Source organism: Myzus persicae, unplaced genomic scaffold (assembly GCF_001856785.1).
Source record: "Myzus persicae strain clone G006 unplaced genomic scaffold, MPER_G0061.0, whole genome shotgun sequence".
Classification (NCBI taxonomy): domain Eukaryota; kingdom Metazoa; phylum Arthropoda; class Insecta; order Hemiptera; family Aphididae; genus Myzus; species Myzus persicae.
Genome location: NW_019101308.1, coordinates 180,879 through 207,868, shown reverse-complemented (window position 1 = coordinate 207,868; position 26,990 = coordinate 180,879). Strand labels below are relative to the sequence as shown.

Sequence of the window (26,990 nt, the reverse complement as noted above, 5' to 3'; positions counted from 1 at the left end):
CTCTTCAAAATAACAATAATTTTAATTCATCTCATCTACATTGCTATATAGGTATTTATATTTTGTGTAATACCTACAGTTAATGATTTATTACTTTATTAGAATTCATTAAAACAGCCTTCAATAAAAATATTATATTGTATTATACCTATTGCTTAGACAGTAGTTATCGTCAAATATGATCAAATATATTTACTTATTATTTGTATAGTATTATAATCTATAGTTTGCAAAAACTTCTAAATAAAATCAACAGTTGTACCGAACTTTGCATAATACTATTGTATAGGGAATTTTCCTGACTACGCTAAATGCTATATTGCTCATAATAAATGCTAAAATATGAGTTAATTATAGTGGATGAAATGTTAATTAACATTGACAAATATTGTTAATATTGGACCAAATTTTATTATGATGCCTAATAATATTTTTGTGTTAATTAATGTGAATGGCACCTAAACTGGCAACATATTCGGTAACATTATTAAGAAACTAGATTATTAGTAATAACTCCGATAAATTTAACAAACATTTGCTCAATATTTAGATTTTTTTATGATTATAATTATTAAAATCCACTTAGTTGATTATATTTAAATATGATTAATACAATTTGCATTGTTCTAATTACTCGACCAAATACAGCGAGACCAATAGCGCACAAAAAACCATGTATAGTACCTATCCATAATAACAGAAATTCGAATAGAGAGATGAGATAAATCGCCTTCACAATTGTGCATATCCCCACCCCGTGTACACAATGCCACAAAAACAATAAACTAACTGTTTTCCCGAACGACATGTCAAAACGACTTACCCATAGTGTTGGGGTCGAAATCCACGTCATGTATGACTATCTTGATCTCCTCGCCAGCTACCGACGGCTGTCTGCGGACAGTTTCGTTCTGCTCGGTTTCTTGGATGACGGGTGGAGGCTGCTGTTGTGGCTGTTGCGGTTGTTGTTGTTGCAGTTGTTGACTGTCTCCACCACCCCTGCTGGAAAACGAGCTCCGACTTCCTCTGGACTCGGCGGCGGACCGTAAGTTGCTGATGTCTGGCCTGTCACAAGACCAAACCCGCCAAACATCATTAAGTAAGAATTCAAACGGTAATAAGACCGCAAAGACAATAAGAAAAAAATTAATTTTATGATAGTGTCCCACTTACAGTTGCGAACCACGTCTCCGTGGCCTCCATTCCTCGTCGTTGTTCATTCCCAGATTTTGCGACTGATCTAGAAATGAAAATATAGTGTGATATATTTTTTTATAATACGTAAATCGTGGGTAAAATATACAACATCATCTGAATGCAAAAGTGATTTTGTGTTTACTTTGTATCATACAGAATTGCTTTCTATGCATTGTTGTTTATTTATATAATAGCTGTAACAAGTTTTATATCGAAATACTAGTTCGTTTTTTTCATCTTAAGCCATGGGCTAAAATGTATATATTTTGTTTCCTGCACATTTTTTATTGCTCAAGATTTTTATCTCATTCCTTTAACCCTTAGATAATACACAATTATATACTATGCAACCGCCAACCAAACTGCATCAGTCTAACGATTAATAGCAGCTGTAACATCAAATTCAGATGTCATATGTTAGTGATCAACAATAATATTGGTTTATGGTTTGAAATTATTTAAAAGATAAATTAATTACGATTTTTAAAAATATATAATAAGTTTAGTCTATTAAAATTCGTACAGTTATTAAATTAAAATGTGTAAATGCAACAAACAATTAAAAAAAAGAAATTTACAACAATAACGAGTTGCCATAACCTTCCAGTCAATGCTCACTTTGTATTGAATACTGCACACTCAGCATTTTGTGTTACACAAAGTAATATGGTTCTGCAGTTATTTTTAATCTCGGCCTTACACAACTATTACCTTACTGGTAGTGTAACGCACAAACGGAAAACGATTGTTTCGTGCTGAAAATTGTTTTCATGATATAGAATATGATCGAAGGTTTAGAAGTATATATTATGACATAATACAATAATATGATACGATACGTAGTAAGGAATGAAACTCCTTTTTTTGCGAATTTTATTTACTACGACGAGATCAATCATAAATAATTAATCTATGCGATAACGATGATGATGATGATGATGATAATAATAATAATATGGTATGTTATTAAAGTTTAATATTAGTATACCCATTGTAACGGATAATGTTTTAAAAGCTTTTACGTTATTCATCTCGTGAAACCCCCAGCACAGATTGATGTTAGTACGCACGTATCATAAACGCAATCGATTTCATTGCAGTCTCGTTACCGATTCCATTAATATACGGGCGAGTATCTATTGACTATTATAGACGTTTATAAACGAGGAACCGACAGTAAAAGTATATACTTTTCGATGAAAACCGAAAGATACATTATATTATTGTGTGTATAAACTTTATAATATTATGTTTTCCGAAGAGGTGCTTCAGAGCCGATGATTTCGAAATTCCCGTTCTGCGAATGTACCCAAGACACATGATACGATATACATTTTCCGTGACCTAGTGGAAAGTATGAATTCTTGAGTATATTGTGTAAATAATACCAGTTTTCAAATACATTTTACACAGGTACAATTTGTATAATCTTTATACACACGTTGAGTTTCTTTTCTTTTTTTTAATTTCCAATATAATTTCACTGTTTACTATATTATATTAGACCTAGTTCGAATCTGTTGTTGAACGATTAAGTTAAAAGTATAATAATTCAATCAAAAAAAAGATTAATATTTGGATATGTTACAATTCACAGAATAGTCAATGTTAAATTCGTGTTTATAATAAAATGTATTACATATAACAATGTCTAGTTAAATATTATAACTAATAGAATTTAATATATATTTTTGTATTGTAATACAACGGTGAAAATAATATTACATTTTTAAGTAAAATAAGAATGATTTATAGTAATATTATTATTTACTACCTTACAATTTCAAAAATATTATAATTTTTCCAACAATTAGTTAAAAAATTAAAAATATTTTAATTAAAAACTAATCTCTCAGAGAAAACAAATTATTGGCATGAAGCTTAAATTAAATTAATTAAAAATTTTTTTCTGATCAAGAAATAAGTCAGCAGCTGTGGCCATTAGTACTCAGTTATGAACAATGAAAGTTTATATGGATTATTTATCCTCGTTTTTTTTTTCATTACTTAATTAAATGTATACTTTAATTCAAATTGAATAGTTAACTAACGAGTGAAGACGTATTGTTATCATAGTTTATAACAATATAGATATTTTAAAACAAATCTGTAGGTACATATTATGAATTATTAAAATAAGTACTTATAAAGTATAAATAAGCAGTCAGTAGACATTAGTAAATATTTCTTTTTTTTAAAAAAGATATGCTTAAAGTTTAAACAATGTATTCAGTAACATAATAATTCATAAAAAATAGAATATTTTCTCACGCGGATTGATGTTTTTAGTAGGCTACTTGGTTGGCATATAGCACTGTTATCAAATTCAATTTTTATTTATTACTTTAAAAACCAACTGAACATAATAGGAAAATTGTATTATTTTAAGAATAAATATGAATACGTATACTATAAATCATGTTCTAATATAAATTGCACAGTAAATTCAGCTGTTTTGTATGATTTCTTCGCGTAAATATATTCAAAATTTAAAAATGTAACACATTTTCAACCTTCGATTTTAAATTGAATAATATCTCATGAAATATATGAAAGGATACCTTGTAAAAGTACTACAAATATTAAACGAAGTCATTTTCATATGATATTTCAACTATAGTATGATATATATTTTTACCTATGTAAAGATACAAAAACATATTCAAATTAGATGATCTTAAATGACAATTAATAATATGCACAGGAATATATTATTTTTAATGATGAAACAAAATGTTGTATGATCGAAGGAAAAACTTTATACGATTTAATATAGAGTCACAATTTGTAACAAACATTGTCGAAATTTACACAACTGATGTAAAAATATTTGCACATATTATATTATATGAGTGCATACTTATGCACAACTATACATAAACATAACCATATGTGCATTATGTACTTGTACATACAAAGTCCCACAGTTATACCAAAATATTATCATAATTTGTGGAACTATATTTTTGTGAACAACAATGTTTCACAACTGCGTTCAAAAGCACTTGGGTTTTAATATTTTTAATTTTAAACGTTCTTAAACTGTTATATTTTTAATTTATTTCTAAAATTAAATTATTATACTACGTAAAAAGCTTCATTGCCAGTTAACAATAACCAAGTAATTTATAAAGAACGGAATGAATAAGTTTGAATTCCTAAAAGTATTTACAAGCTATATATTTTGTCACTAGCCTACATTTATTTTGTAAAATACGTTTACGATACCAGAAAGTTTACCATATAGATTTTGAAAAAAATTTTTAATGAAAATTTAATATACAATAAATTTGTAGACAAATTTAAATTTTGTTTAAATAATGAACAATTTGTTAGCTTTTTGAAATAATGTGAGAAAACATAGCTGCATAAAAACAAGAAACCTTAGCTTTTAACAATCATTTTATTTTTAGTTTCAATTAAAAAGTTTTTAAAAAGCAATATTATTAACCTAATAATATGTGTTCAATATTGTCAACCCATAAATGAAAACTGTTTTAACACTAATCTTTAAGGTATTATATTATTTATTAATTTCTATAACTAAAATACTCCATAAATACATATAATATAATTTATTATACTCTTGTCATATACGGATTGAAAATAATTGGAAATTGCTAATGCATTATTTTTTTAAATTTATTTAAACCAAATATTATATATAATATAAAAAAATATAGTTATTCTTAGTATGTAATAATAATATCCATGATATTATTAATGATGAAAATGATGATTATATGAATTTTACAAAATTGTCTTTTTATCATAAATATTATTATATAGAAAAATAAACACTTTTGTTTACATATTATACTAAAAATTAAAAACCAAATTTTCAATTGTATATTTTTCATGAAAAAATACGATTAATAATTTAATAAATTATAGTGTAATAGAATTTAAAACAAAATTGTGCGTTTTATATTATTAAGCAATACATGAATTAAAAATTTTAAGTCGATACCTTTTATATAATATGCAGCTATAATTGAATACCTAGTCCTGAATATAGATTATAATATGTATTTGGTTTTCATAGAATAAACTATACATTATATCACATTGTGTACTTTATAATATGACTATCTACTAGTTAAACGTTGTACAGTATTATTAAATAATTGCAATATCACATTTTGTTTTATTAAATTAATCATGGTTTTATAAAAAGTATTACTTTTTAATTAAAAATGAAACCACTAAATAGTAATTTAAATTATTGTTTCGTATCATATGGCACTGTTTAATAAGTGTAATAATATCATACAGGTAGGTGACAGATTTTAAAGAAAGTATATATTATTATATTTTCATAACTTTTAGATTTCAATATTATTAACCGTAATATTTGTGCCCAATTAAGTCCACAACAAATATTAGCCTATATGCAAATTTTTTGATTTGAATTTATTTATTTTGTATATTACGTATTATATTTAATTTTGTAGTGTCCATATTATAATCACACTTTATATCATTAATTGTCATTCACTATTATTATTCTACAATATTAATCTATAATAGGCCTTAGACACAATTGGTATATACGGTGACAAAATTATTCCGTCTTTAGGTTTAATGCAAAATGAATACACACAATTTTTCTTTTGTATCTTGTTACCTAACCGTAAACTTATGGTTTTTATTTATAGGTGTACATTAGAATTGTTTTCAATATTTTAGTGAAACATATAATATCAACCGTAAAGTGTATTATAACAATATACCCAGTGTTTCTGTCATTTTTTGCTATTATTTATTTAGCTTGACCCTACCGACCTAAATATTGTTCATCAAACTGTTCTGCGTATGGTAATAATTTTTGTTAAAATAAATTAATTTTCAGGAGAAGTTATCCAACTCAGTTTAACTGTCTGTTAGTGAATCATTTATATAATTTTAATATTATGTAGATATAGAATTCAATAATTATTGCTAACATGGTATTTATTTAATAGATTTAAGGTTTCCATTAAATATTAATCAACCGTACGTCGGAGCAGGTCCTTGCAACCAAAAAAGTTAATATTTTTTCCACGTTTTATCTTGTTGGTTTAAAATGGTCTCAATACTTATAAAACCAATGGTTTCAATTGATTTATTTCAATATTCTTTGAGAAAGTAGAAGATCCTCGATCATTCTATTATTGATATAAAGCTCTGTTCACTATAATACATATATAACAGTATTGTTTTTATAATTGACTCTTTTTTTGGAAAATAACACGATTAGGAACATATTATAACTTATAAGTAACTGGTAGATAATCTGTTCTTAAAATCTCATGAACGAAAAACATATTGATCAATTTCATGCTAGTTTACACAAATATTATATTATATAAGTCATTACATAATTTGTGTATTTGAATATAAAATAATAACAAGAAGAATATCATGAAGAGACAATATGGCAGCAATTATAAAATAATAAAATAAAATGTTATAAAATACCTATAGACTTTAAATAAATTTGTAGTATTTTTAAAAAGATATTATAAGGATTGAGGGTAGATATCTAAAGTGTCCAAAATATAATATGGTTATTATTTTGAGTATAAACAATATAATTCATTTTTTTACCATTGTGAATACATAAATGTATATACAGATATTTAAAATTTTTTTTTTATTTAAATGAGGCACAACAAAAAAGATTATTGGCTTTACTTATCAATAAGAATGAGAAAAAAAGAGAAAAAAGCGTTTACATGTTTTATATTTTGGTACAGCATCATATAAGTCTAAATAAATTGATTGATTTTAAGTATTTTAGAATTGTTTTAATGTTGTCTGGGTCTGGACCTAGTGCTTTTGTGAAGGCTGCCAATTTATATTAATGTATTGTGCTATTATATATTTATTTTATATGAGTTCAAATATTTCTAAAGTATAAATGCCAAAAAATATTAAACTTAATATTAAGCAAATATATAAAGGTAGGTACCTGAACAATTTTATTTAAATACTTTAATCGAGTTTACAAGAATTGCTTTTAGAACAATTTGGTTCTATGATTTAAAATAATGAATAACTCAAAACACGTTTAAAATAATTTTAGGTTAAACCATAAAATTATACTTCTTGCAATCTCAAAGAGATTTTGAAGAGTTTAAAAGAGCTTGAAGTTATCATTGAATAAATAAATATTCTATAGAAGTATCTTAGTTGTAAAAATAATTTTTATAGTAAGAGCATCAGTAAAATTAATTTGGGATAAGGTTATAAGACGAAGTTGATTGTATTAAAATCGTATGTTACCTATTTATTAATATTATATACTATATTATATTTATTAACCACATTTTTTTAAAGTTTCACATTAAGCTAAAAGGATAAAAAGGACATAATTCTTATGTTTTCAGATTCTACAAAATATATAAATTGTTTAAAAAAAAAAAATTTAAAAAAAAACTATTATACTAGCTGTGTACAATAATAATATTATGTACTAAATACATATACCAACAAATATTAGTAAAATTAATTTTTGATGGAAAACTTTTGATTTATTGTCTGATGTTTGATAATAAACAAATTCAAAAACTATATTTATTGATTATTTACTTACTATTGATAATACACGAGTACTAATTTAGTGTAATTGAATATAATATGTAATAAGTACATGGTTTAACACGGCGTAATGGTTATGCAATATAGTAGCAGTAGTGTCAATATTTCAATAAATTACATACTTTTTAAAGATTGTTATCGAATATGATAATATAATTTTGTTTGTAAAATTATGATAAATAACAATTGATATATTATTGACATTAGTATTTATAAAAATATTTTTAATCTTGTTTCAATGTTATTTTAGTTATAATAATATGTAATGATAACTAAACATTTTTTCATAACAATGGTATAAAAAATATCAAATAAATTTGATCTTGCTATTGGCGCCACTTTGTGCTTGAACATTTTGAAATTGTTATAAAATAATTACCTGTGAAAAATAGAGAAAGACGCCTTTTTTCGAAATTCCATATTATCGATTCATAATTGAAAAAAAAAAGTAGTACAATGACATAATAATTTTCACACTGTAAAATCATATTATTGTGTATGATATTAAGTAAAGTAATTATGATGTTTATAATATATCTACAAGTATTTTAATCACGTATCGTCATAAAAGTCCCACTATATGAGCCCATAACATCAAAAATTGGATTCGAATCAACGCCCTCTAGGAAGAGAAATTGTTTGGCTTTACTATATTCTTCTTCTAATGTTTACAACGAGTGAGTAAATAATTAATAAATACGAATTTACTACTGTATTTTATTTCGTCTTTTAGTAAGTAGGTAAGTCCTACATTGTTTCCAAAAATTAAAGTTCAATATATTTAATTGGGATTATATATTTTTTTTAATTACACTTATAAACATTATTTGTAATGTATGTATATTTCGATTGCGTTGCCTTTAGTACTAAAATGTTTAAGACATCATCGCTATAACTGTGACATAATCATGTTTGTTTATCTTAATTAATGTATTTAAATAAATATAAATTTAAATATAATATAAACTATACTATTAAATATGTATTAGATGCCAATACAATAGCACTTAACTTAGTTAAGTTAAAACTAATTTTGTTGTTTATTTAAAAAATCATAATCAAATACATTGGAACTGCAATTTGTTGGATTCCTCAGCCTAACGTCTTCTTTTCCATTTTAAAATAAGCTATTCTAGTTTGTGGTTTCCACCAGATAATGTTAATGAATCTTAAAATTTACATGTAGCCTATATTTTAAAAACAATGGCCCAATTTACCCAGTAAAAAAATACATTTACTAGATAACTGAAAAATATCTCTCTAATTCTAATAATTTTAGATCACATCACAAATCATCAGTTACTAGCAATATTAGCGCATGGTTTATGACTTAATTGACCTATCGAATAGGTATATTATAATAATATTATATTTGTAAACAAATGGAACATTGTATTAAATATGTTTAAAGTTTAATCTTGACGTATAATCGTGTATTATAGTTTGCCAAAATATCATCAAGGATTTAAAACCATTATAAATTTGCAAATGTTTTCTTGGTGAATATAATAATGTCATTGTTTGCACAATATCTAAAATGCATAATATTACACATATCACACATAACACATATCATTGGAAATCCTCGCGAGGTGGGGTATAAAATTAGCAATGGTGAAAAGGGTCTGGCGTGTTTTAGACGGATAAAAGTTATGGGGGTTTATTATCTGCTTAATTTGCATAATTCCAATAATCACGCGGTATACAACCCTCCACCACTCCAGTTTATACAATACTCGCCTTTAATGGCCGTTCGAAATACATAATTATAATGATATAATAACACCCGGAAGTACACGCGCGCGAGGTTCCGGTCGTAAGTCGTAACAATGGTATATTTTTACCTTTTTGCTGCACACCGCCACCACTGCTTACGTCATCGTCTTGCTGTATCCGGAAACTGGACCTCCGACTCGCCGGCGACGAACCCTGCTGCTGATCCACGCGGTTTTGATAAACGTCGTACGCTGATGCTCGTCTCGGCAGTTGAGCTGCGAACAAAACGATCGATTGAACCTCAATAATCATTGTAATAATATTCTTATAACATAATATATTGTTTAATATATTTAGATAGTCATCATAGTTTGACGGTTAGAGGTAAGCATTAAAATACTCATATAATGTCTATATAATAATACACACCCATGAAACCGTTTTAAACGTGTGTAATTATAACAGCCGACACAAACGGGTCTGTTATATTTTTATTTTACAAGGCACTATAAAACCCATCATGACGTAATTTACCAAATACTTTTTAAATTCGTGAAAACAACACATTGAATTTGAATTAAATGAAATATCTATAGAAATTAGCAGTTAAAAATATATAGGTCATATTTTTTTTAATTATTCCCAAATTGATAACAATAGTTTATCTTACAATGTCGGAGGGCAAAATGCGCAGCGCAATATTAACGGATAAATTGTTTTTATTCTCTCAGTCTACGTCATGTGCACAAAATATAATGATTTATTTTAAGCATCCTAATTTATTAAATGAAACACACTATATTTAATTATCAATTAAATAGCGATAGTAAATGAACGCGCTGGACGGCCCGAAGTTTAATTATTATATAGTGCATTGTTAATTACAACTTGCGACTCACTAGCCCATTGAAATGTAAAACTTAAAATCCTTTTCACGCTTCAAAATGTTTACGATCGACTTTTATTTATTAATCAGTTGGTGAAGGTACGCCGCATCAATGGACGTGCATCCTAATGTCAAGGTGTAAAAGTTATTCTTTAGTTTTTTTTTTCTTTTGATTTCTCGTCGAAGTAATGATTAATAGTTTTAATGGGACTGCTTTGAAACAATTTATGAAAATATTTAGTACCGTACAATTGCAAAATGTGTAAAAAGGTATTTCGATATTATTATGATGGAAGAGAACGAATTTACAAATAAATGTTTCTTTTTCCACAGATTCAAACTTTTAAATCTTCAATCATACAATTTACATTACTAAAAGACTTAATAATATAATTAAACAAAAAATAAATATCGTAGATTCATGAACAGAATATTGATTAAACCTTTTAACGATTGTTCTTTGAAGCATTATTATAATAATATAATATCTTAATAAGTAAAACAATTATTTTACATGAAAGTTAGGGTAAGATTATAAAATTACACACATAACCATATTATAATATAGTATTGTATATGAAACCTCAAGAATCGACATTTTCAAAATGTACATTACACAATATCATTTCGCATATACTTATAAAAGTGTACATATTGTATAAGGTAAAAATAACATAATGGACCTGCATAGTGACTAGTATTTCTTAAACCTTGTAATAATAAATTGTACATTTCAGACTTGAATTAAACCATGAGATGTCACTACATCGATCGGAAATGGGCTCTATTAATTAATTTTTGAAAGTCATTTCATTTAAAAATGTCCACAACCATGAGTAATAACTATAAAGAATTGTTGATGAATTAAATTAATCCAATCTGATGCTCTCTTAACCAAGATTAGCTCAAAACCACTTTTTGCATGCAGTGATTTATCATTGCTTTTAAATTTATTATTACCTACAACACAAAAATAACATCCATGGTGCCTAGTGAAATTCCCGATTCCCCTATGTTAAAGATCATTTCGGTGTTTTTCTCAAGGTCTCTTTATGGTAAGTGATAATTTTATTTGAATATCACGGGAATATATTTCATACAGTAGGTACCTATACTTTTATCAAGAATTCTGTTTAAACTTAATTATATACATTATTTTTTTGAAATTATGTCTTTTGTTTTGTATAGAAATTTCCACTCGTATATTATTTTTGGATCTTTTGTTATAAAATTTGTACTATTTAACTGTTTTTGCATACACATTAAATATTTATATCCCATTATTATAAGATGTAAAAACAAATCTTTGTTTTATTTATAAATGTTTGTACAATAAAACACAGAAATGGTTTTTTAAGTACACTTTTTGCAAGAAAAAAATTACTCTCTGACATAAATTTAACCTTAAATATACAAAAAAAAAAGTTGAGGGTTAAATCTTTATTACGATGACTGTAATATAACATAATATTATATATCAACCAGATCCAGCAATAAATCATATTATATGAGTATAAACCTCATTCCTATTTGGTTATAATTATTTCGTTAATCGGGATATGGAATATTCATCCGAGATAATAAAATAAAAATGTTTATTATGCCATCCCTTATTACTCCTATATTTACTTAATTGAAGAATTGTTGAAATAGAATGAAGAACAATCACACGGTTAACCACGAAAATCATTACCTTGTCCCTCAGCAGTCAAAGTCGAAGTGACACCCTGTCCTCCTTGTTGCCCAACGCCGGGCTTCATATCATCGTCATAGCTATGCTGTTTTTGCACCCTGGACTTTCTTCTTACCCTTTGCACAGCACCCCGTGCTCCTCTCCTCCAACGATTTTCCGCGTCGTCAGGATCATCCGTAGAATCATCTATTATATATATATGTGGTTTTCAAGCATTAAAATTCAACCATCTCAATCAATCATTTATAAAACTATAATGATATAACCTAACCGTAATGTTAACTAAATTAATTATTTATTTATTTGTTTGTTGTAAAATATACTATAATATGTTTTATATTGTTTTGGTTTGATCAACATTATATATGAATATTAGGAATAAGATATTACATTTCAAATATTTATGTGCTACCATACAGATATCGAAAATTAACGACTATAGTATGGTTAAAATAAAATGCTTATTAAAATGGAAGATTGAGAAACTGTTTTTATTAGTTTATGTATTGATTAAAATTAAGACAATGTTCTAAAACATGGTTCAAAAACTTAATTAAAATATTGTACTTTTTATTCGGTGATAAAAATAAATGAGAATTTATTGTTTAACATTAACAATAATTTCAACAAGCATACGAACAACGGAGGAAAGTTTTTTTTATATAATTTCATTAAATACAATAATTTCCAACCCAAAGTTCTAAGTGTGAGCAATAAATAATAATTTTAATTTTTGAAACAAAAATTCATCCCATCATGAATATTGTATAATATATTATATTTGTGTTACAGTAACAATATAAATATTAGTGAATCCTATGTTCTAAAAACGGAATTTTACCAATTGTCGTTAATTTCTAGGATATATAAAATAATATACCAAATGATTTTAGTTGTAGAGATTATTATTCAAGCGTTTAGAAATGAGAAATTGAATTAGAATAAGCTATCTATTATGGTTAAAGTAAATTTTTTAAGTTATTAAAATAATGTCCAAATCAAATACAAAGAAAGTAAAACAAATATCTATTTGAAAGTTGTTCTAATTTAATATTGTTATATTTCATTAATAAATATAAATAATTAAAAAAATTAAATAATATAATTTAAATAATAAATACTACCGGTGACTTAAAACGTTTAAATTTATTTAAATTTTTTTTATTTATTTGAAGGCATCTACAATCTATACATGTTCATAGTATAATAAGTAGGTTTTATAGGTGACAAGTAAGAATGAAATGAATAATACGATTAGGGAAGATATCCAGTTGAAACATCCTAAAAAATTTAAAGAAAAATTAAATGTTGATTATTCGAGGTATTATAATATTGTAATGGACATACATTGAAACTGAATTTTTATAATAACATGTTTTTATAAGGTTTGTGTGTATTCAACAGTTATTATAAGATTGTTTTATATTCTGAACGGAGCGATTAATGTATTAATTTTACAATGCTAAGTGTTTTTTTTTTTTTATGTATACATTAGAACACGAAAAGTAGTCGAAATAATGCTGTTATTTTCAACTTCAGTATATTGTTTGGTGAGAAAGTAAATCCCCGAGTGAATCCAGTTGGTCTATTTGAGAGGTTAATTAGGAAAAACTACAGTAATTTTTAAAGTAAGAATCGATAAAAGCCAAACAATTAAGGAAAAACTGAAAATTTTACGCCAGTGACCAAAACCTTTTGATGTAACTAAAAAACAAAATAATCGTACATACATGAAAATTACACTGCGCTTTTATGTACTCATTTTCTATAAATTTAAAAAATATCTTGTTTCATTTTGAAATTTATAGGGATAAGATTTACGGTTCTTATTAGTTTATATTTAATTATTGTCAATAAAAAAAATTCATCGGTCACAAAACTTTGACATTGTATGGTGCAAGTTCCTAGTAAATGTGAAAATTTACATTTTTTTTATGAGCGCTTAAATTTGGAACGAAATTTAGATAGAATTTAGCAAATTATTTTAAGTTGAATTCATAAAAAATGTTCTTTTCGTTTTAAAGATTTGAAAATGCAACATGAAATGTATTATAAGTTTTTCTATCTTTAACAAAAAAAGTTTACCAAAAAGTCACATTAATTTTTTGTGGTCGTTTGAAGTTCAAAGTTTTACTACATTGGATATTCAACCGCAAATTAACAATTTCTTGTCGAACGATTTTCTTATTTTGTTGAAGTTCAAAAAGAATAACTGTAGACACTTGAAATTTTCACCAAATGTCTATATTTGCATTTTCTATTCATGAAACAATTTTCAAAACATATTAACTTTTTTAGTTTTTTTCTATAACTGTTAATAATATTTTTTCTTTAGGGTAAAACGTTGAAAATGTAATATAATTTTATATATATCTTACTTTAATCGTAGTTCAAAAATCTTAATAATACGAACTTCCGATTTTTGAAGTGAAACTTGTTTACGGAGTTTACAACGCCGAAAAATGTGTAATAAAACTATGCTCATGATCTCATGATCACTACACGAAATTTAAAGTGAAAAAAAAATTAATAGTTAAATATTTAAAAAAGATTTTCTTACAGTTATTCATGCTGTAACCAAAAAATCTAAAATATATAAACACAGTTTTCGATAAAGATATTTTATGTTAACATTTGGATGAGATTATATTTATTTATACAATGAATACGATTTTAGTTATTTTATTGTAATTTAAAAATACTATTCGTAACTATTTGAAACCTTTAAAATATATATTGTTATATTATATACATGCAATATGGAGTTTTCAAATAGAATTTTAGGCAAAAATTAATTCAACCAACTGTGTTACTAATATTTTATAATTAAATTAACTACTTTAATGGCAATAATACCATACAAAATACTTATTCATACAGGCTGTCAGACTGTCTTCTCTTATAATAAATAATATAGAATAAAAAAATGTACCCAATTAAAAACGCAGTTAAAATTTGGTTTTTGATCCAATTTTTTTTATAGTTTGTATTTTAACCATAATATATTTTTATCCTGAGATTTTCAATATATCATTTGCACAAGCCCAAAATACAACACTATTTCAATGTTTAACTGAATTAATTTAAATGTCTTACAATTTACCAAAAAATATAAGTATGTAAATTAAAGGTTTTGCAGGTTAAAGGAAGGTTTCCTCCAGTATTCGTACTTATACAGTGACATACATTTATCATATTAATATGAATGTATATTGTATATTGCACATGATAGTATTTTGTTGTCGAGGGAAAAAAGCGTTTAAATCGTTGGACTATCAATAGTTGATATGGAAAACTCTTCTGAATTCAAACCTGAATAGTCACATTATTCAAACAGATCTAATAGGAAATTAAGAAAGCATGCAATGCGTTTATAAGCTATAACTTACTGTAGTTTTAAACTTCTTGGAAAACTTATGCACCCAACATGCAATAAAATACTCGTCTAATTGATAGTCCGTGACTTTGGATCTAAATTTCATGTTTAGTTTTGTTTATTTGCGATTTAATAGATGATGATACGAGTTTGTCAGATGAACTCAGAAACTTTGAAAGTAGGGTCAAAAACGTTTCCCTTAACAAAACCGAATAAAAATATCGAGCCCGCAGGCGTGACGACATATGGGTCAAGTGACATGTTTTCGAATGACACGCAATAATTGTGTTATATCCCCTGCCATAATATATGATACTATATTCCTTTTAGAAGGCAACTTGTTGAATAAATAATTTTTATGTTGATTATTCAATAAAATAATCTCCTAACATTTGCATCTAATTAAAGCCGATGCTTGTATTAACAATCATATTAGTCCGTGATCTTTCAAGTTCTCGCGTTCGCACGATTAGCATATTATTCAAATTACACTAAAACAATATGTACTTTAGATATACACTAGGATTCATCAGAACGCAAATTACTAGAGTTGTGACTATATTGTATCGGTAGTATGAAGAAATAATAAATATTTTTAAAATAGACATTTTAGTATCATAATATGATCAATGGACCAAAAATAACTCGTTCAAGCGTAGCAGAGGGTGCTAATAATAATGTCTCAGGTACGCACTGATACATGTAAAATAAATATTGATTTATTTAGTCGGTAATAATACATATCTCATTATTTGCGATAAAAAGATTAATTAACACGTCGCATACCCGCTAGTTTTCATAATTATTACCGTTATTATATTATAGTTTCATTTAACATAGTATCATTATTACACGGGCATTAACTACTCGAACCGCGCCCAAATATACGTTGTGCAGCTACATAATATATTTGTGAAGGGGCAACAAAAAATAAAACGCAATAATACAGTAAAAACTTTGACCCAGCTCTTATCTTCGTTGAAAAAGGTACCTACGTTTATACATTATAGAGGTTGTAAACTGCTCTCCACTACTATATGACCACGCACGCCAATTATTCGAGTGTTGAAAACCTAAAATAACCTTAGACTTGTTGTGAGAAGCCACGCTGAATATGTGTGGCTCTGTATATATTATTTACTAACCAGAATTTGGCCAGGTTCACGTGTCAGACACAATAGTATCTAAATAGTGTCTCAAAGACAATGACTGCAAATGACTCTAGTATTATTGTATCAGTGTCCGAGTATTTACCAAACAAGGCCTTAGTTTAAAACCACCCATCATAATATTAACATAATATACTGTGTTATAATAAGTTATTGGGACCCGAAGAAGACCACGGATACCATAGCATTATTATAAATATTATTATTGGTGACGATAAACGTTCATTTTTAAAACCAGTAAAAGTAAGAGAAGACTGAAATGAAAAAGTAAACTAATCCGGTTGAACATTTCGACCGTATTATCATTCATGGTGCAAATACAAGATTTCAGCCTGTGTACTTCAATGAAGATATTTAATAATGTTTAGGACCATTATACATAAAAAATATAAACTATCATAAGTTAAGTCTAATAAACGTGATGAATACTAGAGTGTAAAAAATTAAATGTGCCCATAATACGCATATTGTCTAGTATTGTTGAGAATTTGGTGAACGTAGCTTATGTTTTTCAGGTTCAATTTCAATATCGCACAAGACATTGTTCATAATAAGTTATAATTCTATTCAATGAAAAAACTTTTTTTTGTGCATTTCCGGGACATTTTATTTGACCTAGTTGAACTGAATTCTAAATAACTGTAATCAATATTCTAGTTTAACCCAGCAAACTAATGGCATGTATTAAACACAAATACAAGAAAGACTGGTAAATCCATAACAGTTACGTTTAATAAAAAAAAAACTTTTTGTAGTTCTTAAGAGTTATTGGCCTGCAGACTCAATTAATATATGCGTACTACCTATATTATATATAAATATGAGGATATAAAGAAAATTTAGATAAACATTTTTTTTTCTTATTATAGAAGATTCGTATGCGAAATTAATGTATTTTGTATAAGTAGATACAATATTATTTTATTAATATAAGTACTGCAGTTTTCAAGAACGAAAACCATTTTTTAAATTATTGAATATTGAAATGAAATACCTATGTGTTACAATATTAAGACTTCTGTGGAAATAATAAATCTTCAAATTAAAATATGTGACGAAAACTACAATGAACATCGCGGAGGCAGCAGGAGATTTGACGGAAGATAATATTAAAACTTCATTATTTAAAGGATAATAACTATTCTAAGTTCTAACGATAAGACGTTACGCATATTCAAGGCACGATTTCAAAGATATCATCGTTAATAGTTCTCTGTAAGGGAAAATATTCAGTAGAGATTTAAGTAGATATTTCGATCCATGTATGTGTTGTGACGAATTAATACATAATAATAAATACATTATTTAAAATTTTAGATATTGAATACAAAAAAAATATACATTTGATAATAACTAATAAGGGTAATTTTCAAGAACCTAATTTTTGATGGTGCTTAAAGTTAAGAAGAAGAAGAAGCTGTCATCTAAATATACATGTTAAATCACATAATTCATAAAATGCACATAAATTAAAATTGTTGATATTTTAGATATTATGTCAAATTAGTGAAATAACTAAAATCTTGCGATCTAGAGAAAACAATAAAAGATCATTGTGAACGTCTTCTAGAGTCTAATGTTAGTGGGTACTATACAAATGTAACTTATTGTAAATACATTTTGATTGAAACAAAATTGTAATCGAATACTACCTCAACACATTAATATTCATAAATACTGTATTTGAAGAATATTAAATCCTTGACAATTCTTAAAATAGCCTATATTATTATTATTACTATGATAATATTGTTTTTAAACTCTGTCATAACTGATACCGTTAGGTGTTAAATTTATATTCATCTAAATAAAAATTAGCAGAGACAGAATTTTGTAGGTTTTCATGATTGCATCCACTATAAATAGGCGACAGGTGTGAATATTATTCATGATATAATAAGGATGGCCAATCAATGCGATACTTTCACTTTCTACCTTAACTTCATCGGGACAAAACGGTCTCCTTTATTCTATATTATCTAAATATTTACAATGGTTATGATGGAAGCACTAAATTTTTAGCCATACGTCATCGATCATAGAGGTGAGACCTAAAACCATCAAGCATTCACCTTTCAATCTTCTTCGAAGACCAGCACAATGTTAGTCGACAGTAAAGTTAACAGTGCACATTATTTCTTTATCTAACATCTAATCTGATACTAATAACCTTGAACAATGCAATTAAAGAATGTAAGGTAGTAGTAAAAGTAAGTTTAGTAAAAAACAAAATTGAAATATTTTTAAATTCATTTTTGTTTTATTTAAAAGTTTAAACTAACGACAATTGAAGTAGGTACCTTTATAAACAAAATTGTATTTTATCGGTAATAAATTATAATCATAGTTCAGAGTTTCAAATAACATAGCTGAAATTGAAATTCAATATCTTCTAAAAGTATACCGTCAATTTACCATACATTTTGTTTTTTTTTTTCAGAAATTTGGGAAGTGATAGCGATACAACTTTTGTGTACATGTAATATTATACTTTAGAGTATATACAAACAAATTAGATAATGTGTTATTTTGCTTTTGAAATTTTGACATATCGGTACAAAAAGCTAATAAGTAAACCTAGGTTCGTATTGTTCAATATTCAATTGTTGAAAATTTAAAGAACATAGCCATTTTAAGATATTATGTATTATGTACTTTTAGCTTTTGAGTACAACAATCTAAGAAAAAATCTAATTTTACAATAATGTATGGTTTTTTTATCTTTGTGTCTGTCTTCATATTTCAAGAAAGTTAAAATTTTAAAATTGTATAGCTTTGAGAGTGGTTTATGGTAGCAAATTTGATCCGTTTGGTACTTTGTTGTAGGGGGAGTGGTGTTGAAATGAAAATTATCTTTTGTTTAACGTAATATTAATAGTTAACAACCATTCGGAAATGTTCAGTGCATCAATAAACCTGGATCCAAACCTTATTTCAAATTTAATAAAATTTATCTTCGCATTCGATCTACTCAATAAGATAAAAAAAAAAACATCCATATCGTATCATGCAGTATTCAAGTAATAAGTAGGTTCCTACCTAGTATTTATACTATCATTTTGTACATAATTACACTCCTATAATATCTATTTTCTGTGTGAAATTTAAGCTTGTAAATTGCATTCAATGATCACAACTGTTGCCATGGATTTATTAAAATTTAAAAAAAAATTAGTTATGACGTTTAGTGATTATATAATATTAATATTAATACAGAATTATTCGAATAATTGAACTTATAACTAACTATACATTAAACAAATTAATGTTGTATCATTCATTCTTTGAAATACAATAAACCATTCTTAAGTCAACCTAAATGTAAATTAACCATTAATTTGTTAAAGGAAAAATGAATTATTTAGGTGTTTATGTTTTGACTTAAATAACTATTAGAGTATTACCATTTATCTAAATATAAAAAAATAAAATAATTAAAATATAAAAATCATCCAGGCATGATTATAATATGAACTATGAAGGTACAAAGTATTCAAATAGAAATTCGGTTTTCTATAGGAACTTGTATTGCTTAGCAACCTTATTCAGTCTACCATATCCGATGTTTGTTCATTCTTGAGAATGTCTCAACGATCTGAAACTTTTATGCCCTTACCAAGAATTCAGCACAAAATCTATTCAATATACCGTTTTGTTTTTGTCGGTCTATTAATCCTAATATCGCTCATACAACTTCTCATGTACCTATATTATATGTACACCTATAACGTTTTATAATGGTATTAATGCGAAATTTGAAAGAATATACAAAATGTTCACCTACCTAGTAAAATATATAATTTGAATTTAAAAATTAGTAATTATTATAGCACTACCTATTATTTTAATTTAGTCATGTGACATATCTATCATAATTTATGTAAGGTAAATACATGCCCCACTTATTTTATAAATTTTTTTTTTTGTAATTAAAGGATTTTTTATTCAATCTGTTACAATATAAAATAGAACAATAAGAATAATTGATGAATTAGTTGAAATAAAAAATAAAATAAAAATAAATAACGACAGATTAGACCGAATTTAGAGGCCTCCCAGCGGAGGTACTATGACATGAGTAGGACTAAATTAGGCTATTTTTTTTTTTTATAAATTAAAGTTGAAATTATAAAATGAAACTACATTCGTGCTAATTATTGGTAATATAATATAAGTTTAACTTGCCTAAGGACCTTTAAATAGTTAAACATATCAACAATATTAACATTCAATTCTGCCCCAGCTCTTGTACTTGTATATCTTGTACCGTATTTCGTTCCTAATGGCAATTGTATAATATGTTCTTATGGTTGTAGCTATTACATATTTTTTTATTGTATAATAATATCGATATCCTATGGTAAATTAACTATCTACCTTTTCTTCAAATAGTGAAATAATTCAAATACTTTTTAAAGAAACCCATCTTTAAGTGTGATACTGATTTAAATATTGACTAGTTACTCGATTTGCAGGCATTTATATTAGCCGTATAACAGAATAATATTGTATTTTATTCAGTAATTAAGTTTAAATTATTTACAAGTTAGAGCCCCTGTTTTAAAGTTTAAGATATATAATTAATAGTATGTGATACGTATACCTAACAATTGAATTGAGTCACTTTTAAAATCTTCTTGGCCTATTGTTGTGGACTATTATCTTTACTAAGCACACCGCATAACTACTCGGAATGTAATCGTTCGACTTTAGATGCATCAGATATTCAAAAAAGTGTATCTTTTTAACGGATTATTAAAGGGTGTTTTACTATAGTTCACAATTGAAACAAATCAATTTATTTGTATTACCACAGGACAACCCTTGTGGTATAAAATATTTGTAAGGGTAGGAATATAAGATCTTTAAATATACTTATAAACCTCATTAAGTCGTAATTTAAATAAATACACTATAAAAAAATGAAGTGGTAGATGATCAATGCGTGACGATTAGCCACATAACCTGTTTAAGTGTTTTCATTTTGTTTTCAGAGTCAAGCTTGTTTATTGTTATTATTTGAACAAATGGTTTGGTTTAAACTCTCATTGAACCTAATGATACTCTATGTGCAACTAAATTTATACTTTACCGGCAGGTATGGATATTTTTGATTCTCGGCGAGTGTCAAACCGAAATACTGTGGGCTGCGTTTGATTCGTACTTTGGCCAACTACTGCGCCGGCAGATCCTCGTTTCTGTCTGAGTCCTGTGTCCCTGTTCCACAGTTTGTCGTCCGTGATACGGCTCCTATCGCCTACTTTCAATGCAGCTGCAGCCTGCAAATATCGATATCAATACGTAAAAGTTAATTTCTGTGCATAATATATAGTATGTCATGTATTAAACTGTCATAGGTTATTTTATATTTAGTAAATTATCGTTATTTGTTTTAAAACAGAGTACATAGTAGATAACCCGGAAAATATGACACATGATATAGGTCGGTCTAGATAATATACAATCATAAAACATAATATGATAAACATTTTGAGACAATCAATTTAAAAAAATAAAATCTATTAATAATACAGTGTATAATGTCATTACATAATACATACACTCTAAGGAAATTAGAAAGAAAACAATGATGAGGGCAATACATTTAAAATAAATGTCACCATTCTAAATTATTATAAAATAGTTCAAATAAAAATTATGCTAAGAAATACTGTCTTTTTTTAAACATTTTTACAAGTTTGTTTTATAATTAATTGTCTCAAATTGTTATTTATTATTTTCATCTCTAGATGTCAAGAAAACGAATAATTGTTTAAATACGTATACATTTTAAATTAAATATCACGCAGAATACATTAATTATTGTTAAAATAAAATTACCTACTTAGTACCATATTAAATAATATAATGTAAAACCGTACAGAATCTGTTTGCATGTATAGTATAGTAAAATATTATGATTTTGCATGGTTGATGATATAAGATATTTTTTTTTTTTTATTGATTTTTGCTATAAAGAACAATTTATTTTGAGTAATCGATTCTCAGATTTCTCTGTACATTATTTTTTCTGAGCTATATTGTATTTATATCACAACGACTGGGTAATTAATGTGCCCACTGATGGTTTTTTCACGTGTACATTATGAATATACTTTTATCGACCACAAAATAAAAGGTTGGCTTAACTAACGTACAGTGTCCACCATATTTAGTTATGTTATTTTTTTATGAATATTAAAGAACTTTTGTGATACCAAGGATAATGGATACACAATTATGGTAGATATATTTTTTTTAAATGTTATAAAACCTAACAAAACAACAAAAAAATTATGGAAAAACATGAATTTATACGTGAAACCAGTTTTCGACAAAATCTATTTTTTTTTGTGATGAAACTCAAAAATTAACAACTATAGATATATGCAATTTTCAACAAAAGTTTATATTAGTATTTAATACACATGGTTATTTTTTTTTTAATTGTTTTATAATAATTGTAAATTAAAATGTTTCTATCAGTCAAAAAGCTTGAAAAATTAATAGAAGGATCCTCGTAAGTTACTAGTAAAGGAATTAAAATTATGCTCACTATTATGTTAATTTTTTGTAATGGGTGTTTGAAGTTAGAATTTTGAAGTGAACATATCCAAATTACTTTGTATTGGTACGTAGTTAAAAAATCATAAAAATATGTTTTTCTATACCTATGATTTCTAAAGTCAATACAGATTCTTAATACGTTTATCAATCTATAATTTACAAAAGAGTTTACTGGACTATCACATTAAATTTAAATGAAAGTTTGAAGATAAATGTTTATGACATTAGACATTGGATATTAAGCCATGAAATAAATATTTCTCATCAAACGGTTTTCTTATTTCATTGCAATTACAAAGTGAATAACCTCAGTTACTTGAAATTGTTTTCCGAATGTTCTTGATTTTTTTTTAAGCTACTCGTATTTACAGTCGTTTGAGATTTTCGATTTTGTTTAAGTTGTTTTTCTATGATGTCGATAAAACAATTTCACTAGGCCAAAAAAACTTTAAAATAAAAAATTCTCATAATCTTTCATTGTATCAATTGAAGTATATTAAAGAGAAGTCGGTAAGCAATTTTCACAACAATTTGAATTAAAACATTTTTCAAAATTAATATTTTCATATGATCCCATAAAAGCACTAAGCAATTCAATTAAAATATTTGAAATTAAATTTGAATATAAAGGTGGGTAGTAATATATTATAATTATTGGAATTCTATTATAAAAAATAAAAATGGGATTGCAGTATAATACAGATTGACTTATACAGTAGCCAAAATTCTCTTGAAATATAATTTATAATCTTGTATAAAGTTGAAATATAGTATAATGGAGACACAATTTTGGAATGAGTTTTGTGTCCACCCACGTATACCACACATTTTTAAGTTATGCTTTTTATCGATTTAAAAACAAAAAGCGTTTTTTATGGTTGATTTCTGACTTCTATTCTTTCAAACCTACCGACAATCATAATATTAAAGCCCGGTGATAAAATTTAAAAAATAATTAATCTCTTATCATTATTGATAATTCTTTGATACATTGTTGTAGATGAAATCCATTTTCTCTTTTTCTTTCAATGACAAAATATTGATTATTTCTTTTAAATTAAGAATTACGTATTAAAATAATATGAAGGTTCTATTTTCACAGATTGCTGGTTCTGTGGTTGAAACATAATTTTGATAATTTTTCAGAGATTTGTTCACTGTTATTTCACCCGATATTTTATATTTTTATAGTGTTAAAATACATTTTGCCTTTCTTATGTTTTATATCAGGAATGAGTTCAAAAGTCGGAATTTTATTAGTTTCCAAATAGGGTAGAATAATATAAATAATACACAAAAAACAATGAGTTAATAATGAGATACAAATATGTTGATATATATTTAACTATCTGAATACCATAATGTAAAAATCAACCATTTGAAAAAGAAAAGGTAATTTCAGATAAAAAAAAATACATTCTATAACCAGTCAATAAAATAGAAATGAAAGCTGTGACTACAGAAACAGTTGTTCTTGTTTAGTTCATATTTATATTATTATATTTCGTTAAAATGGTTTTTATTATTAAATCAATAAAGCTAAGACACGTTGTAGTATCCATCATGACGAGGAAAGGGTTGAAAAAATCAATTCAAATATAAAACTGACCCGTCTTAATAAACGATTCAACCGTAACGCAAGCATGGCCATATTCTTTCCAATGATTTAGGTTTAAGCAACCTGTATCCTCACGATTATTTTAACGAGCGCGTTGGTCGAACACATTTTTTTTTCCTCGTGACCCATTGTGAATAGATCCTTTTAAATCTAATGTAGTGAAATGTATACTTATTTACTATCAGTTTATTCTGCAGATTACAACATGCATGGTAATAAAAATATTTCCTCATTTGAAAATAACATTTTTTACCAATTTTATTTGGGTTAAAGATCGTTGATTTCTAAAGCCAAGAGAATAATATTTGGTAAGCATTGTAAGAAAATGTTAAAATATCACCAACAAATTTTTTTTACCATTAATTCATTCTTTTTAAATTTGGTATTCAATGAAAAGGAATGTTTAGTAATTATGAGTTATGACTATGTTCACTGTTTATTATATATTTATATGCTATGATTTTAAATTAAGAGTATTGAACTTGAACTTAAAATGTAATAATTTTTAAATTGACAAAAGCCTCATATTTTAAATATTTAATATAATATAAATGAGAACATGATTTATTTTTAAAAGTATTTTTTTTATATATAAAAAGGTCCTTTTTGGTTTTACATTGCAGCTGCTGTAAATGTATTTACATAAATGGTAAAAGGAAAAACTCGGACTGCTTGAGTTTTAAAATCCCGTATGGAACGTTTTTTTTTTTTATATGTCCCTTTTATATTTTTATTAAAAATTAATTTAATAAAATAATTTAGCAAATATAGTAGATTCACATGCAAGACGATAAAACAAAAACAAATTAAACGAAATAATGCAATTACCTTATCTCAGAATTGCATATTATTAAATTTTTAATCGCGGGTTGGGTGACTGAGGTGAACCTTTTAAGATTCGTTATCGAAGTTTTTAAATATAATTTTAAAAAAAAAAAACAATTTATGCAGTGATTAAAAAATACGGTTTGGTCCTTAAACATCCTTCTACTTATCACGACTCGGACTGTACGGTTTTATATACATAGATGATATTAATATTTACCGAGTAAGCATCATATTATATGCGACCTATTAAATTCGTAATATAATCTATATGTATAAAAATGGAGCCAAAAATGTATAACAATTCATTAATTGAGAACGGCTGGCCGATTTGACTCAATTTTTTTTTTAATTGTTCGTAATTGCAAAGAGAAGGTTTTAACGAAAACAATTTTGGAAAAACCCTTTTTTTAAAAATATTTTTGATGATTTATTTTTTGAGTTCCGGAATGATTTTTTGAATTGAAAGCTTTAGCTTATAAAATTGTCTACATGGCATAATTAATCGTTAAAATGGGGCCACCGATAAACACAAAAAAAATTGATCAACATGGAGAAATATGTCGTGTATTGAATATTAGGTATTAATATTATGTTTTACTATATAAAGTAAAGTTTGAATTTTGTAAAGTGATAATTATTTTCGTATCGTTTTTATTCCGTTTGATTTTATTTATAGCCGTAATATTCTCTTTGCATAGAACGCAATAGTCGATGGTAGAGATATTAATGTTTAGGTTATATCTATATGAAATATGGTTATTCGATTATTATTTTTTAATTATTCATTTTCCATTTTCCGTTGTTGGCGTTACCAAAAAAACTGCGTGTGTACAATTTTATTTTATTTTACTAATTAGCAATCATTTATTTAATACCTGCTTTTCTTATAATATGAATGTTTAATTAATCTAATCATTATTAGAAAAATGAAATGCCAGTATTGTTTAAATTTTTTGTTGTCATAGTAAAAAAACAAATTAAAAATTATCCATCAATGTATAATAGTATTGCTGATATAAAAATAAAAATTAAAAAATAATATTATTATAATTAAAATTTTAACGTGGGCTAACAATCTTATTACACTCCCATAATTCCAACAGCAGTGGTGACCGAAGGGGTTAAGGTGTCATTTAAGAGACATTTAAGAAAATTATCAACAGTTTAATTCAACAGTCAAAATCAAAGGCCAAGTTTAACACAAAGTGGGATTGAGGGCAACCTAACCGATGCCAAACGAACCCCGTACATTTTTACAAATTTACTTTATAGGCGGCTAGGAAAAAAAAATGAATATTTGGTTATTTTGTTATTTTTATAGGCCGTCTTCGTTCACAGTGCTCCATTTATCTTTCAAT

The 26,990-nt window shown here is 26.1% G+C and overlaps 1 protein-coding gene across 3 annotated transcripts in view; it reads right to left on the bottom strand.

Moving 5' to 3' along the window:
- LOC111028601 (regulating synaptic membrane exocytosis protein 1) overlaps positions 1 to 26,990 on the bottom strand; it is a 192,797-nt gene that overhangs the window by 24,124 nt on the left and 141,683 nt on the right. For 2 of the 3 annotated variants that reach the window (XM_022307317.1, XM_022307316.1), the window contains exons 7-11: positions 21,712 to 21,898; positions 12,075 to 12,260; positions 9,624 to 9,770; positions 1,174 to 1,240; positions 824 to 1,065 (exon numbers count right to left, since the gene is read on the bottom strand). In XM_022307317.1, coding sequence (XP_022163009.1) covers positions 824 to 1,065; positions 1,174 to 1,240; positions 9,624 to 9,770; positions 12,075 to 12,260; positions 21,712 to 21,898 — 829 coding nt within the window. The remainder of the gene's footprint in view (positions 1 to 823; positions 1,066 to 1,173; positions 1,241 to 9,623; positions 9,771 to 12,074; positions 12,261 to 21,711; positions 21,899 to 26,990) is intronic. The other variant, XM_022307318.1, reaches the window with a different exon arrangement.